The sequence below is a fragment of the Sus scrofa genome, chromosome 12 (genome assembly GCF_000003025.6).
Source record: "Sus scrofa isolate TJ Tabasco breed Duroc chromosome 12, Sscrofa11.1, whole genome shotgun sequence".
NCBI classification, from domain to species: Eukaryota; Metazoa; Chordata; class Mammalia; order Artiodactyla; family Suidae; genus Sus; species Sus scrofa.
Window position 1 is genome coordinate 25,494,965 of NC_010454.4, and position 16,011 is coordinate 25,510,975.

Genomic DNA, 16,011 nt, shown 5'->3' on the forward strand with positions numbered 1-16,011 from the left:
TCATGGTTCCTAGTCAGATTCGTTAACCACTGCGCCACCACAGGAACTCCAAAAGTCTCAGTTCTAAGAGCACTTAGGGAGGAAATTAGGTTGGGCTCTAAGGGCTTAATTTTTAATTTTTAAGCTTCCTAACTTTCCTTCAGAATTACTGCTTAGTTCCACCCTATGTCTGCCTGCCTCTCTCCCCAGGCTATAAAGAAGAAACAAAATGACTTCTGAACATACCTGTCCATTATCACTTCACATGGAGTGCTGTGGTGTGGCGTGGAGTCCCTGTGTACATGCCCTTCAGTGACCATATGCTTGTATTTATCAATTCCTTCATCAGCTCTCAGTGTATGTAGCTGGTATCTTTACTGTAACTCCTGCTACAAGAGAGTTTGCCCTCACCTCAATTATTGCTTCCCTCCCCCTCCCCTTTTTTCTAGTAAGTGTCCTTACTCTACTCTGAATAAATAAGAGCTTCTGTGTATTGAATCTTACTGTGTACTTGGCACTGTTCGAATCACTTGACGTCTTATTAACCTCTGATGAGCCTCACAGCCATTCGAGGTAGGTATGTTATTGTCCCTATTTTACTGATAAGGAATTAAGACACTTGCTCAAGGTTCTACAACTAGTGGAGAGCCAGGATTTAAAACTGCAGTCTGGGAGTTCCCATCCTGGCGCAGTGGAAACGAATCCAACTAGGAATCATGAGGTTTCGGGTTCTATCCTTGGCCTTACTCAGTGGGTTAAGGAGCTGGTGTTGCCGTGAGCTGTGGTGTAGGTCGCAGATGAGGCTCGGATCTGGAGTTGCTGTGGCTGTGGCACAGGCCGGCAGCTGTAGCTCCGATTTGACCCCTAGCCTGGGAACCTCCACATACCCTGGGGTGCAGCCCTAAAATCAAAATAAAAAAAAAAAAACAAAAAACCCCAAACAAACAAACTGCACTCTGGCCCCAGACAGGTAAGCCACAGCACTTTACACCTCAATGCTTTGTGCATTCCTGCCAACACAAAGGAATGTTCTTTTCTCACTGGTTCCGTCCACTGTGGGACCCCTTCTAACACTAGCAGCAAATGCCTCTGTCCGTACCGTAGTCCTCATTTCTTCTCTCCGCCTTTGAAACCCGGTAGCTCCTACTGCCCTCCTTCCATGGAAGCCAGAATTTTCCTCCCTTTCCCTGGGACTAAACTGAACCATAAGGAGGGACTGGTTTTCTCCATAGTTACCAGTGCTACTCGCTGCCTATAGCATTTCTTTTATTTTCTTACGTGTCATTATTCAATCACGGCCACTGCGAGGCTCTTCACTGTGATTCATATTCATATTTCTAGATAAGTTTTGTGTCTGCTTGTTTTCCTGCTTTTTAATCCTCTTTTTAATCTTTTTAATTTCCTCCGATTACCTTAAAAACTTCACATTCTATGTTAAATGGAATTAAATCAACTGCGGTATACCCATCTGATGGAGAGTGCCATTAAAAACAATTATTACAGGAAGTTCCCATTGTGGCTCAGTGGTAACGCACCTGACTAGTACCCACGAGGATTCGGGCTCAACCCCTGGCCTTGCTCAGTGGGTTAAGGACCCGGCATCGCCAGGAGCTGTGGTGTAGGCCAAAGATGTGGCTCAGATCCTGCGCTGTTGCGGTGTAGGCTTTCGTCCCCTAGCCTCAGAACTTCCATATGCTCCAGACATGACCCTAAAAAGCAAAACCAAACCAAACCCAGTATTATCAAAGTTTACAAATGTAATTATTAACATGAAAATCTATAATCTCTTATCTATGGCCTAATAAGTAAAATAAGCAAGCTATGAAAATGTATGCATGGAATTATCCACTTTTATTTTAGTCTTTTTAGGGCTGCATTTGCAGCATACGGAGGTCCCCAGGCTAGGGGCTGAATCAGAGATGTAGCCTCTGGCCTATACCACAGCTACAGCAACACCAGATCCGAGCCCATGTCTGTGACCCACACCACACTCGTGGCAACGCTGGATCCTTAACCCACTGAGTGAGGCCAGGGATCAAACCTGAAACCTCATGGTTCCTAGTTGGATTAATTTCTGCTGAGCTATGATGGGAACTCCGAATTATCCACTTTTAATGAAAAATATGTTTAGGAAAATATGGAAAGAAGTTCCACAAATGTTACCAGTGATCACCCCCAGATAACAGGATTATGAGTGATATTTTACTACATTTTTATGCTTATATGTACTTTGTTTTCTAAAATAAACATGACCTATGTATACAATAAAATATTCTCAAAGCACACCTGCTTGATACCCTATCAACCCCTTGGACCGCTCCCTCCTTGATTCCCTTGAGTTAATATTCTTCATTCCTAACAGCCAAACAGAACCAGAGCCAAAGGGCCTAATCTTTGAATTATTAGTCTAATATGAGAAAACACCCTCCACTTAATTCACTAATCACTTCTTAGGATCACTGGACACTTTATTCACTGAAAATTGACTGTGTGGACATGGAACCGTCTGTCATGTGTTCAAACCTGGTCCAAGCCTGGATCTCTCTAATCATCTCTCACTTGTAGTCTTCTAGGCTATAATGATCTGCCACAGAAAGATCAAAAACTATTAGAATGGGCCTACCACAAACCCATGTATTCAAATTTACATGAAAAAAAAAAAAAAAAAGAACAAAAAGCAAAAAAGAAGTTCCCATGTAGCACAGTGGGTTAAGAATCTGACTGCTGTGGCTCAGGTTGCTCTAGAGGCACAAGTTTGATCTCAGGCCTGGCTCAGTGGGTTCAAGGATCCAGTGTCACCATAGCTGCAGCACAGGTCACAGCTGTGCTTGGATTCAATTCCTGGCCTGGGAACTTCCATGTGCTGCTGGTGCGGCCATAAACCGCACCCCCAAAAAAACCCCACCCACCCAACTCCCCAATTTAAATGGGTTCTTTTAAATGCTTAATAATCTTTTATCCGTTTCTTGATGTCCTACCAAATTTTCTACATGTGCTGTTCCAGACATACACCCATGTATTCCCACGCAACTCTAACTCTCATTATTCATTAGGCCCCATCTCCTAATTGTGCTAATGACTGAGGATAAAGTTTCCCTAAACCTCAAGTAAGATTACAGTGAGGCTGAAACAAGGAAAAATCAAAAGGTAACACTTGAAACCAATCACGTTTACAACGTCCCACTTTAAGGGAGCGCTAGTGAATGTGTGGCAGGAGGGTACGCTAACAGCTAAACCCATCAAGGCGTATATATCAATACATCTTATGATGTGACCTGTTACATACAGAGTTAACTAATTGTAAGAAATGGTATTGTAATGAGTCTGAAGAGCACACATTATAAATGAAGACAGTATCTGCAAGGAAGATAGAAAAGAGCAAGAGTTTGGCTAGTTAGCTGCCTTTTTTTTTTTCCTTGGTCTATTTAGGACGACACCAGAGGCATCTGGAGGTTCCTGGGCTAGGGGCTGAACTGGAGCTGTAGCCTCAGGCCTACACCACAGCCATAGCAACGCCAGATCTGAGCTGGGTCTGCAACCTACACCACAGCTCACAGCAATGCCAGATTCTTAACCCACTGAGTCCAGGGATGGAACCTGTGTCCTCATGAATACTAGTCAGATTCGTTTCTGCTGAGCCATGGTGGAACTCCTGCCCTTTTCTGTTTGGCCGTGCTCATGGCATGCAGAAGTTACAGAGCCAGGGATAAAACCCGACCAGCAGGGACCAGAGCCATAGCAGTGACAACGCCAGATCCTTAACTGCTAGGCCACCAGGGAAGTCCTAGTTAGCTATCCTTTTGCACAGTTCAAAGGAAAAGGTTATCTGGCTAATAAACGCAAGCATTCCAAGTCTGCTCATGAATATCCTTGAGCAGCATGGGAAATCTGTGTATCTATGTATCTAGCCTGCTAAAACATCACAACTGTTCCCTGGATCACTGCAATATCCACCTGACTGGTTTCACCATCTCTATTCTTGCTCCTCACCCTCCAATCCATTCTCTACACTGTAGCCAGAGCAACTTTCAGACAGTTGTGTTGCCCTCTGCTTAAAACCGTTTAAGAACTTCCCACTGTCCTGAGAATACAGCTCAAATTTTTCTACATGCTTATCACACCCCCTGTCTCCCTGCCTCCCCTCCTCCCCCAATCCATTAAACTCTAGCCACCTTCATTTAGCTGCAGGTACTTACTGTGCTCTCATCACCAAACCATAGCTGTGCCTTGCCTGTCCTTCACCCTAACCTGACTACAAGCTCTGTGGACCTAAGGAGAGTTCAGTCTTTTTCAGTACAGTAGCCCCATTTAGTAGATTTTTAATTAATATTTTAATGTAAAGTTTAATTCTAAGACCTGCACTTCACCCTACATATTAACATCTGTGAAACTGATACTATAACAATCAATGGAATGTCACTGTTTAATCTGCAGCATTTTCTTAGCAATATATAAATTGGGTTTGTGCTACACTTGACGACTTCTTGGATTCAATCTAGGATGGTACTCACCATTAAGATCATTCAATTACCTTCCTTTGCTGTAATTTCCTGTTCTGATGATCTTGGGATTGTAATTTAGCTTCTAATATAATTTTTTTTTTTTTTGTCTTTTTCTAGGGCCACACCCGCAGCATATGGAAGTTCCCAGGCTAGGGGTCCAATCGGAGCTGGACTAGTAGCCTCATGGCTACTAGTCGGGTTCATTAACCACTGAGCCATGACGGCAATTCCCCCTTTTCTTCGTTAAACCTAACCCTTCTCCTTGGATCTTCTCAGGTACCACTGTCATCCTTGTTTAATGCCAAGGAACCAGAGCCTACAGAGGTTGCATAATTCACTTAAGGTCACACTGCTAGTGAGTGGCAGAGCCAGGTTTGCCCAACTCCACCATCCAGCAGGTTTCCCAGTGTGAGTATTACAAACAATATTAAAAGGCAGATGACAAACCAGCAGAAAGTATTTTAGTATCAGTGTTAAACAAGGTCCAAGATAAGTGAATATATACAAGGAGCTATATATAAAGAGCTATCACAAACAATAAGAAAAAGTCAAACAGTGTAATGAAAAGATGAATACAGAAAAGGCGCAAGCAATTCAGAAAAGAAAATATACCAATACCCAATAAGCATATGAAAAAAAAAGTTCAGAGCTCCTGTTGCGGCTCAGTGGAAAGGAATCTGACTAGCATCCATGAGAACGCAGGTTCGATCCCTGGCCCTGCTCAGTGGGTTAAGGATCCAGCATTGCCATGAGCTGTGGTGTAGATCGCAGGCATGGCTCGGATATGATGCTGCTGTGGCTGTGGCTGTGGCCTAGGCCACCAGCTATAGCTCTGATTTAACCCCTAGCCTGAGAACCTCCATATGTTGTGGGTGTGGCCATAAAATGACAAATAAGAAAAAAAAAAAAAAAAAAAGGAAAGAAAGGAAAAAACAAAAAAAAAATTAAATTTTACTTGGCAATTAAGTGCAATTTAACACAGTAAGAAACTATTGTTGGAGTTCCAGACATGGCGAGTGGTTAATGAATCCGACTGGGAATCATGAGGTTTCAGGTTCGATCCCTGGCCTTACTCAGTGGGTTAAGGATCCGCTGTTGCCGTGAGCTGTGGTGTAGGTCACAGACGCGGCTCGGATCCCATGTTGCTGTGGCTGTGGTGTAGGCCGGCAGCTACAGCTCCGATTGGACCCCTAGCCTGGGAACCTCCATATGCCGAGGGAGCGGCCCTAGAAAAGGCAAAAAGACAAAAAAAAAAAAAAAAAAAAAAAAAAAAAAAAGAAACTATTTTTCACCTATGAATTCAACAGTGATTTTATTTAGCATGGGAAAGGGTTGAGGAAATGGGTATTGTCATGCACAGCTGCTAAGAGTATGTGGTTGGCTATTTTGCAATACAAGCCCCCAAGTCTTAAAAAGACACACATCCCTCTGCCTTGATAATCCCATTTCCAGGAATTCATCCTAAATAGTCATAGATGTGCTAGCCATAAAGTTGTTTGGTCACAGTATTATTTATAAAAATAAAAAAATTGGAAAAAGATGTAATCTAAATGTCTAATAGGGAACCAGCTAAATATAGGACTGTGTAAAGGTTATATTGATAAAATGAGATAGTAACTGTAAAGTACTTAGACAGTACTTGGCATATACGTGCATAATAAATGATGGCTCTTATTACAGAAAATTTCTAAGAAGGAATATTATGCAACTGTTAAAATGATATTGCTGTCAATGACATACTACAGTAAAATTAAAAGCAGGTAATAACAGAGCATAAAGACCCAGTTTTTGTTTGATGACTATATACATGAATACATAAACACTTATGCATAGTATCTATCTCTATGTATGTTAAGAAACTACGGAATTAAAAAAAAATGCCAAAATGAAATGATCTTTTCAGTGATAATATCATTTCAATTTTCATGTTTTCTAATATACATTAATAAATATGTACTATTAAAGAAAAGAACAAAAATTTAAGTAAATTTAGGTGTTTGTACTCCTTTACAAGAAACAGGAAATGTTCAGCTTGCCTTTTTGGTCAAAGAAGAATACTTAACCAAAATTTCATTCGAGAAATATGTTAATCATGAAATGTATACTTTGGTTTCATATTATGGACATTTAAGGGTCTGAAGAAAGAAAGAAGGATAAAGGGGAAAGAAAAAAGAGAAAGAAATGCAGAAAGATAAGGAGAGGATGGAAGCTGTGCAGGGAGCCGGGCAGAGGAGAGGGGGTGAGGTAGAGGCTTGAGTAGCGCAGGTTCCTTCCAATCTTGCAACGACACTTACCCGGCATCTACCATGTGCCAAGCACTGCATGTGAATGTGACACAGCCTCTGCCTTCAAAAAAAACTTATTTTCTATCTAGGTCCATAGTTTCCTGCTGAATTCACAAAAAAACTGCATCCTAAAAGTGACTCAGAACTAAGAGCCTATCTAAGATCCACCAGATGACAAGAGAATTTGTCGAATACTCTGATATGTCCTGCTTCTTAGGCTTCACAGTTTTATTATCACTTTTTTTTGTTGTTGTTTGTTTTGGTCTTTTGAGGGCCGCATCTGCAGCATATGGAGGTTCCCAGGGTAGGGGTGGAATCAGAACTGTAGCCCTCAGCCTACGCCACAGCCACAGCAACGCAGGATCCAGGCCGTGTCTGTTGACCTACATGGCAACAGTGGATCCTTAACCCACTGAATGAGGCCAGGAATCGAACCTGTGTCCTCAGGGATGCTAGTCAGGTTCATTTCTGCTGAGCCAGGACAGGAAACCCGCCCCCTTTTTTTTTCCGCTTTTAACTCAATGAATTTCATTATCATTACCTTTTTTTTTTTTGGTCTTTTTGCCTTTTGAGGGTGGCTCCCGAGGCACATGGAGGTTCCCGGGCTAGGGGTCGAGTCGGAGCTGTAGCCACCGGCCTAGGCCAGAGCCACAGCAGCGCGGGATCCAAGCTGCATCTGCAACCTAAACCACAGCTCACGGCAACGCCGGATCCTTAACCCACTGAGCAAGGCCAGGGATCGAATCTGCAACCTCATCGTTCCTAGTCGGATTCGTTAACCACTACCTGAACTCCATTATCACTACCTTTTGAGATGCAATTTACTTAAACTCCTCTCATGACTCTTCCTCTAGCTTAATCCTTAAAGTCAGCTCTGAATGGGAAAGCAGCCCACAGGGCAGGCATTTTTCTTTGGACTTCAACAGAGAAATGGGAATGACAGAGGCCCAGCCATGGGCAGAATTTCCTCATCACTAGTTATGCAGGCTAAACAGGATAATCTCTTATGGTTCTTTCTAGCTCCGCTACTCTGTAGACTAAAATAACCTAGAATTCTGTGACTAGATTTTGCAGAAACTTGAACCATGTTTCATACTGTTAGATTTGTGCAAAGACAGCTAATTCCAGAGCGTCAAGTTGAGACAGAGATTCAATGCCCCAGTGTTTACAGGGGGGCTAGTATTGTAAACAGCTCCCTGGAGGCTGGGTGATCAAATGCTTACAAGATTCAAATCTATGCTATGAAGCATATATATACCCCTGAAAACACAAAGCAGTTAAAACATTATTTAACCTCATTTGATGGTTGCGCTTGTGAAAAGTAATCAATTTTGGTAAATTAAATCCAATCAAACTTTAAGAATATTGAGAGCATATTGCTTCTATGAAAAGCAGTCAATGTCCTCTATTTTTTTTTTTTTAAAGGCCCAGAACCCTTTCTTTGGAAAAACACACATAACACAAAACAAGTTTCATACAATTTCAGGAGATCCTGTACCCCAAATAAAGTGTCCATTGTCTTGAAAGAACCCACAGATTAAAAAGGCACTAACAATCTTTTTTTAAAACAAAGTCATGAAGGCCTAATTTTTCCGCCTTATAAATCTGTATTCCTGTATATCAGGTTTATTTAAAGTGGACTATGCTCGTAGAAGGCAGATTTGTGGCTTAGGGTTTGAAATAAACAGACTCACAGGTGATCATTAACAAGTGCTTGAGACATAGCTGTACCTTTCCCAAGGAATTCTTACCAGTGTGTGTTTTCATGTGTTCGTCGAAGTACTGCTTCATGTTGAAGTCCTTGCCACACCACTGGCACATGAACTGTTTGTGCCCAATGTGGATGCTCATGTGGGAGCGTAGCTGGTACTTGTACTGAAACCTTTCGTCACAGTTCTGCATTGGACACAGTGGAGATTTTTGAATGCCAAGCACAGTAGCTTTATTTGCGCCCACCCTGCCTGGTCTGAGATTAGGTTTATTTTTCATACTCAAGACAGAACCTGCTTGTGCCAAACATTTGGCTCCGCCATACTTCTGGAACTGAGTTCTTAACACAAGGGAAAATTCCTCAAATAACTATCACCGGGGTCTATGGGATTTCTCTGAATTACTGAGAAAAGTAAAATAACTCATCGTGTGTCATTTCCACATTTAACCTCATCCAAGAGAGTTAGCACTCACTGTGTTAAAAGTGGCCGCTGTCTAGCTGGTAGGGAGGTAACACACAACGCTCAGGGCCTGCGTCTGATCGCTCTGTGGAAACGCAGCCTGTGCCTTGCAGGGGGCACATCTCTCTCTCTCTCTCTTTCTCTCGCTGTTCACCACGCATACACAAGCCGGCCCCTCGCCTGGGCTGGTGGGCGGCACATGCCTTACCTCGCATCTGAAGGGCTTCTCTCCAGAATGCTGCAAGGAGTGCACCTTGAGTGACATACTGCGTTTGAATGACTTTCCACAGGTTTCACATGTAAATGGCATGTCTTTCGTGTGTGCTGCAACACAGAATATGCACTGACACTCAAAACCAGTCCACCCAAAGGCTCGAACTAGAAGAGAGACACGTTCTACGGTGAGGTGGTCATCCCATCTTAACTCACTGCACTCTAATTTGTGAGGCTTTAATAGCAGAGTTCTGAAGGGAAAAACAGCAACGCTGAAAAGAAACCTGGGTGGGGAAGACTCTACCAACCAATTTGGTGATGCTTACTAAAGACAGGTTGTATTTAGTTTCGACGAGTCAAAACTGATTAAAGTATGACAGTTCCTCATATCCTGCCTGATTCAAAGCATGAAACACAGTGAAGAACAAGGGAAAATTACAGGTGTGAGAGAAAAGCAAGAGAAAAAACTTACCAACCATGTGTTTCCGCACATGAGCCATGGTATAGAATTTCTTCTCACAAATTTCACAGGAAAATTTCTTTTCTGCATAGCCATGGACGATCTTGATATGTTCATGAAGAGACCAGAGTTTCTTGAATGATTTATTACAGGAAACACACTGAACAGGATAAATAAAAACAATCTTTATTTATAGGGGCTTGCAGAAAGCCACACCTGCCGACTGGCGGCTGAAATGAGTGTGCTTTAGATTCATGGCACAGGCCAGAATCCAAACAAGCGCTGTTCCTCCCCGGAGTCTAGATTCCAATACCAACACACTTATGTTCTATTTTCCAAGATGAATTTTTTTTTTAGAGACACTCTGGGAGTATGAAAACAATGGCAAAAAATAAGATAATAAGAAATGGACACAGTGGAAATTGACAGAACACTGTAAATCAATTATAACAGAAAAAATAAAAATTTTACAAAAATGGGAAGTTCCAGTAATATCAAAGAATTGACTGCTTTTATCAAATCAGTATTGTACCTTTGAAAAAAAACTTCAAGTCGTATTTTATTTTTAAATATATAGATTACTAAGAGGAGCCGTTTCCTACACATAGGCTACTACACAGTCAATACGTATCTACCAGAGAATACAAACTAATTTTAAATTAGCATAAATAAAAACAAGATAAAACAAAATGGGAGTTTCTGCTGTGGCCCAATGGGATTGGCGGTGTCTCTGGAGCACTGGGACGCAGGTTCAATCCCTGGCCTGGCACAGCAGGTTAAGGATCTGGTGTTGCTGCAGCTGTGGCATAGGTTGCAACTGTGGCTAGGATCTGATCCCTGGCCTGGGAAATTCATATGCCACTGGGCGGCCAAAAAAAAAAAAAAGATGAAACAAAACATACATGATGGTTATAGATCTACAGAAGTATAACAATGTTTCCGTAGCTTAGAGAATGCCTTTGGAGGAGTTCCTGTTGTGGCTCAGTGGGATAAGAGCCCAACTAGAATCCAAAAGGATGCAGGTTCGACCCCTGGCCTTACTCAGTGGGTTAAAGGATTTGGTGTTGCCAAGAGTGGCGGCCTAGGCCACAGATGCGGCTTGGATCTGGCATTGCTGTGTCTGTGGCGTAGGCCGGCAGCTACAGCTCCGATTCAACCTCTAGCCTGGGAACTTTCATATGACGCAGCTGTGGCTCTAAAAAGAGAAAAAAAAAGAAAGAAAGAAAGAAAAGAGAGAGAGAAAGGGAGAATGCTTTTTGAGCCCTTATTAACACAAATTATTGAGATTTTATTATATTTTCCCAAACCTAATTTTCTCTATTAAACATCTCCCTCTGGAAGAATTGAATACAACCCCTCAAACTGTTGGTATTATCCTCCCTTTTCCCTGAGAACCCAGCTCCAGATTTCTCATACAAGCATCTGCAGGAGACAGAGGCAGTGCTGCCTAGTTCCCTGGACTGTGGACCATTACTAGTCCAGGACATGATAACATGTATCATAATAAAATACTTCTAGTTAAAAACAATACTGGGAAGTTCTAGTTAACCATCAGACTCTGGAATACCTAAGGGAACAAGCTGTTACTCACTGTAAATAAAGAGCTCTAACTGGCACAACACTGCAAATCAACTATACTTAAAGAAAAGAAAAAGGAAAAGATCTCTGACCATCATTGTCCCTTCAGGAAACAAGAACTCTGAGAAGAGGCACCAAGATAAGCCTCTGGTTGGCCAATGCTTGAGAAAAAGACAGGCAATTCCCATTTTGCAGGGCCACACTTTTAATTTTTACTTGTTACTAGGTCATCAGGATTAGAAATGCAAAGAGATCATTTAGCAGAATCCACAAAACCTAATACAAGTTTAAGTGAAATTATGATAAGGAAGAGGGAAGAACGTCACACAAAAAAGAATCTATTCAATGTTTTCTTCTCTGTACTTAATGAAGCAAATGTTAAGTTTAAAAACAACAACAACAAAAAAACCAACTACATAAACATCGAGATCAATGAATCATTACAGAACTAATCCTGACCCCTAGGGTGCAGCACAGCGTCGCACTCCCTTGGGTTGTGTCGCAACCGATTCAGAACCAAGCCAGGGCACCAGTAACTATGGGAGGGCAGATGCCATGATTCATTCAATCTTCTTTTATTTACCAGGCGTGTCAGAGACCAAGTCACAACTGACGAATCAAAGAGCAGTGCATTTTTGGCAAATATGATTTACATTAAAAAAAAAAAAAACTTCTTTAAAGGAGAAGCAATGATCTCAGATGTTTATTAAAGGCAAGAAGGAAAAAGCAAAAAATAAGGAGTGCTTCAAATCAGGAGTGGGCCAAGAAACACACTGAAAAAAACCAGTCGAGTTCATCTTCTAAAAGAAGTTTCGCTTCAATATGGTGCAAGTTACTATTTTTTTTTTTTTAACATGTTTTCCGGAGACATTAATAGACTTACCTTTTATGAAGAGTCATTAATGTGCATTCACATGTGCAAACTAATATAGCTCAACATAATATAAGTCACTCGACATAATATAATTAGCACACCTCTTAACCTTATCACAAAACAGTCCTTTCAAGACACCAGCCTGGTCTGGAGACTGTCTTTTGTTACCTTAACAATAACACACAGCAGCATGACAAAACCCTACTGCCAGGTGGGCAACATTTTCCACCAGCTCAGCCTTGTTTAAAGTCTGCATATTCCCATGGGCTCAGCCTCTTGACACATTTAGTGTTGTCATTTCTCCACTGGTAAAAGCAAACTCACTCTTGGAGATCTTCCATTTCCACCAGTCTGAGTCATTATGGTTTTTGTCCCCATCAGCTGCACTAGAATCTGGCATCCTTTTCAACCTTAGGAAGGGACTTCTCTCTACTCCTGACCTGTACTTGATTTCTCCCACATCGAGAGAGAAGATGCCAGAGTGAATGATATTTACAAGAGCAAATCTCAGTGCAAAGGCGGTGTTGACTTTACCTATCACAGATCCCCCTTCCAGTGTACCTGGGTTCCCACTAGAACAGCGTCGGTCAAATTTAATGCTTTTGAGAGAACATGTAAGCCTGGGTTTTGAAAAGACCAAAGCAGGGGCTTTTAAAAAAGAGAAATTGGTGAAAACTGTCCCTTCGGCCTCTATTGCATTTATTCTCTTGGGCAGATACCAGGTGCGTCTGAACAACCAGGTTCTATCCTGGAAAGGTTGCCCTCTTGGTGATGAAACCTACCTGAATATTTTTTTCACAGTCTGTTTGCTGGTGAAGGGACAGCTCACTTTCCAGGACAAACTTCTTGCCACATTTATCACAAATCTGCATGCGCCTATGAGTAACGTTCATGTGCTTCTCCAGGTACCAGCGAGTATTAAACACCCTGGGGCACTTCTCACAGGTCAGTGTCTCTTTCTCTTCACACTTAGCTTTCTGGACTGGCGCTTTGGGCTCCTTTGCGGCCCGCTTCTTACGCTTAGGTGGCTCTACACTCTTCCTACGACCTCTCGTAGCTCTGGGAGTAGGGGAAGTGGCAGCTGCAGCAACAGAGGCAGCTCTCCTCGTCCTCCTTTGTGTAACGCTGACCTTCTCCACTATCTTCTCCTTTTTCTTCTGCCTTTCATTCTCTCCATAGTCATTGCTGTCATCTGTGGCCTCTTCCTCACTCTCTTCCTCTTCCTCCTCACTGCTTGTCTTAAGAACAGGCGTCTCTTTGGACTGAGAAGAGACACCCTTTTCCCCTTTAGACACATTTAATGTTTGATTATTAAGGTTTACCTCCACTATGATCTGCTCCCTTTTGTAAGAGACTTCCTCCTCCTCCTCCTCCTCCTCCTCTTCTGTGTCATCAGAATTCTCCCGGTCTTCTTTAACCGCATGCACGTCAGACACTGCTCTTGTCTCCCTGAAAAATGGCTGTTCCTCTGTTTCATGGAGATGGGGTTTGCTCATCTTGGTGTCCACTAACACAGAATAAGGACTTCCTGATTCCCTTTTGTACACTTTGGTGGACAGGTCAAGTTCTTGGTTGGCACCATGATAAAAGGTAGATGGTACTTGACCACGGCGGCTTTCTTCTTGTGCCATCCCTGCTACATGCACGGCACAGTTTTCAACCAGCTCCTGACAAGAACTGGTTGTGTGGCTCATTGGTAAGTGGCCCAATTTATTAAGCAGTTCAGACTACAGAGAAATAGCTTTAAAACAGGGTAAGCATTAGGACTCAAATCTTTTCCCATCCACAAAGAATCACTTAGATGAAAAAAAAAAAAAAAAAAGTATTCCTGGAACCTGTGTGCAATTCTTCCAGTGTTGCAGCACCAAAGCATAAGTCAAAAGGTTTGGTATTATGGCAAGAGCAGAGCACTAGTGATTTGTCTTTTGAAGAGAGCTACACGTGACTTGGAGCATCTTATCTGCAAAGAAAAGCAAAGAGAAAAATGATCAGATATCATTTATTTCCTTCCCTTAGCATGAATTTACATCATAGAACAAACATATCTTAAAATGACTAAACTCTTTATATATACAATTCTTTATCCTGCTTAAACGGTTCGGTGCAGGGAGGGGGCATCATTTTACTGCATCACATGAATTTAGCAAACATTTGGCTAAAATATAAATTCTAAGACAGCAGGAGTCCAGTTCACTGAGATATCCTTAGAGCTTTGCACAGAGACTACCAGCACTTAGTAGGTGTTCAGTATATATTTGATGGCTAAGCGAATATCTGCTATTGCACAGCATTCAATATCCCAGACATACGGACATGGTATACGGTCTGTGTCCACAAGGAGCTTGCCATCTAGTTATACAACATGTATCATCCATAAAATACACCAGAGCCTCAGGCTGGCTGGCTTTCTTCTCGACATCAGTCACCACCAGCCGCCACAGTGAGAGCTCACAGAGGAAAGGTGGTAGTGGGCTAGGCACTGTGGCAGGGAAAGAAAGCAGCTAACTGACCTAACCACAGAAGACAGAGAAACATCCCTGGCCTTAAACAATTTATAATACGCATGGATAGTGTTTTTAGGTCTCCTAATTTCAAAAGTTGCTAAGTACTTTAAAATGTGTTCCACGTTTAGCTCTGCTCTCTAGATCCACGCAACCATCAGGTGATTTTTCATGTGTCAGTTGCACAGAAGTCTAAGTTCTAAGAAACAGTAACCATCAGGTTGACGAGGTTCCAGGAAAAATAAAACCATCACTTGAAAAGGAAAAGATGAGAAGGGCATATAATTTGCTTTGTGACATACTTCACATTGCTGCTTAGCCAACCACCAAACCCCTGAGTCATATGAATATTACTGCAAGCACATACTCTGTCCACCGACAGAAGGAAACCAGTACTTAGTGAATACCTGAGAGGTGCATAAGCACGGCAAAGGCGCTCGTTATTTATTATTTCTATTCAACACCCACTGCAAAACTCTGGGGTTGGTTTTTAAACTTATGTTTAATTTTTAATCAACGTAATCACAAAAAAGCATATATAGTTCCATAAGTCAAATATACTACAAGGCTTCTAACAAAAGCAGCTGTCCTCTGCCTACGCCATCTCATCTCATCTGAGTCCCAGGCCCAAGATAAAAGTGTTCTATTTAGCTGTTCCTCTTCCCCTTCCCCCTGTATTTATTTCCATATTTCTAAACAGTGTGATGATATTTCTATTTCCTGACTTCTTTTTCAATTTTAGATATTATAACTTCTCTCACTACAGTTTTCTTACCTTATTGCTCCCAATTCTCCCTTCACCTCCCAATACAGCCGTTATCACTTTTTTGTTAAATCAGTATTCGCTGTTTACACTATTATGACTAATATATGCAATTCACAACTATTTCTATCATTCCACTATTATTTCTCTTCCATTTCTCTCCCTGTGGATTTATTTATTTACTATTTTTATTTATTTATTTTTTTCTTTTTAGGGCTGCGTTCATGGCATATGGAGGTTCCCAGGCTAGGGGTCAAATTGGAGCCGGCAGGCCTATACCACAGCCACAGCAACACGGGATCCAAGCCACATCTGTGATCTACACCATGGCTCACGGCAATGCTGGATCTTTAACCCACTGAGCAAGGCCAGGGTTCAAACCTGCGTCCTCATGGATACTAATCAGATTTGTTTCCACTGAGCCACGACAGGAACTCCCGCGATTTATTCTTTTTTTTTTTTTCTTTTTCTTTTTAGGGCTGCACTCAAGGCATATGGAAGTTACCAAGCTAGAGGCTGAATTGGAGCGATGCCAGGGATTGAACCCACATCCTCATGGATCCTAGTTAGGTTCATTAACTGACTGCTGAGCCACGAAGGGAACTCCCCAGGATTTATTCTTCTAAAAAATTATTTTAAAAGAATTATCACAAATTAGCTAGAAATAAAACAAAAAGCATGAAGA

At 41.9% G+C, this 16,011-nt stretch overlaps 1 protein-coding gene across 3 annotated transcripts in view; it reads right to left on the bottom strand.

The window, feature by feature from the left end:
• The window catches only part of ZNF652 (zinc finger protein 652), a 69,422-nt gene that overhangs the window by 10,447 nt on the left and 42,964 nt on the right, over window positions 1-16,011 (bottom strand). For 2 of the 3 annotated variants that reach the window (XM_013980996.2, XM_021067133.1), the window contains exons 2-5: window positions 12,845-14,022; window positions 9,623-9,770; window positions 9,146-9,261; window positions 8,518-8,662 (exon numbers count right to left, since the gene is read on the bottom strand). In XM_013980996.2, coding sequence (XP_013836450.2) covers window positions 8,518-8,662; window positions 9,146-9,261; window positions 9,623-9,770; window positions 12,845-13,756 — 1,321 coding nt within the window. In that variant the 5' untranslated portion in view covers window positions 13,757-14,022. Of the gene's footprint in view, window positions 1-8,517; window positions 8,663-9,145; window positions 9,262-9,622; window positions 9,771-12,844; window positions 14,023-16,011 lie in introns of those variants that run through there. The other variant, XM_021067134.1, reaches the window with a different exon arrangement.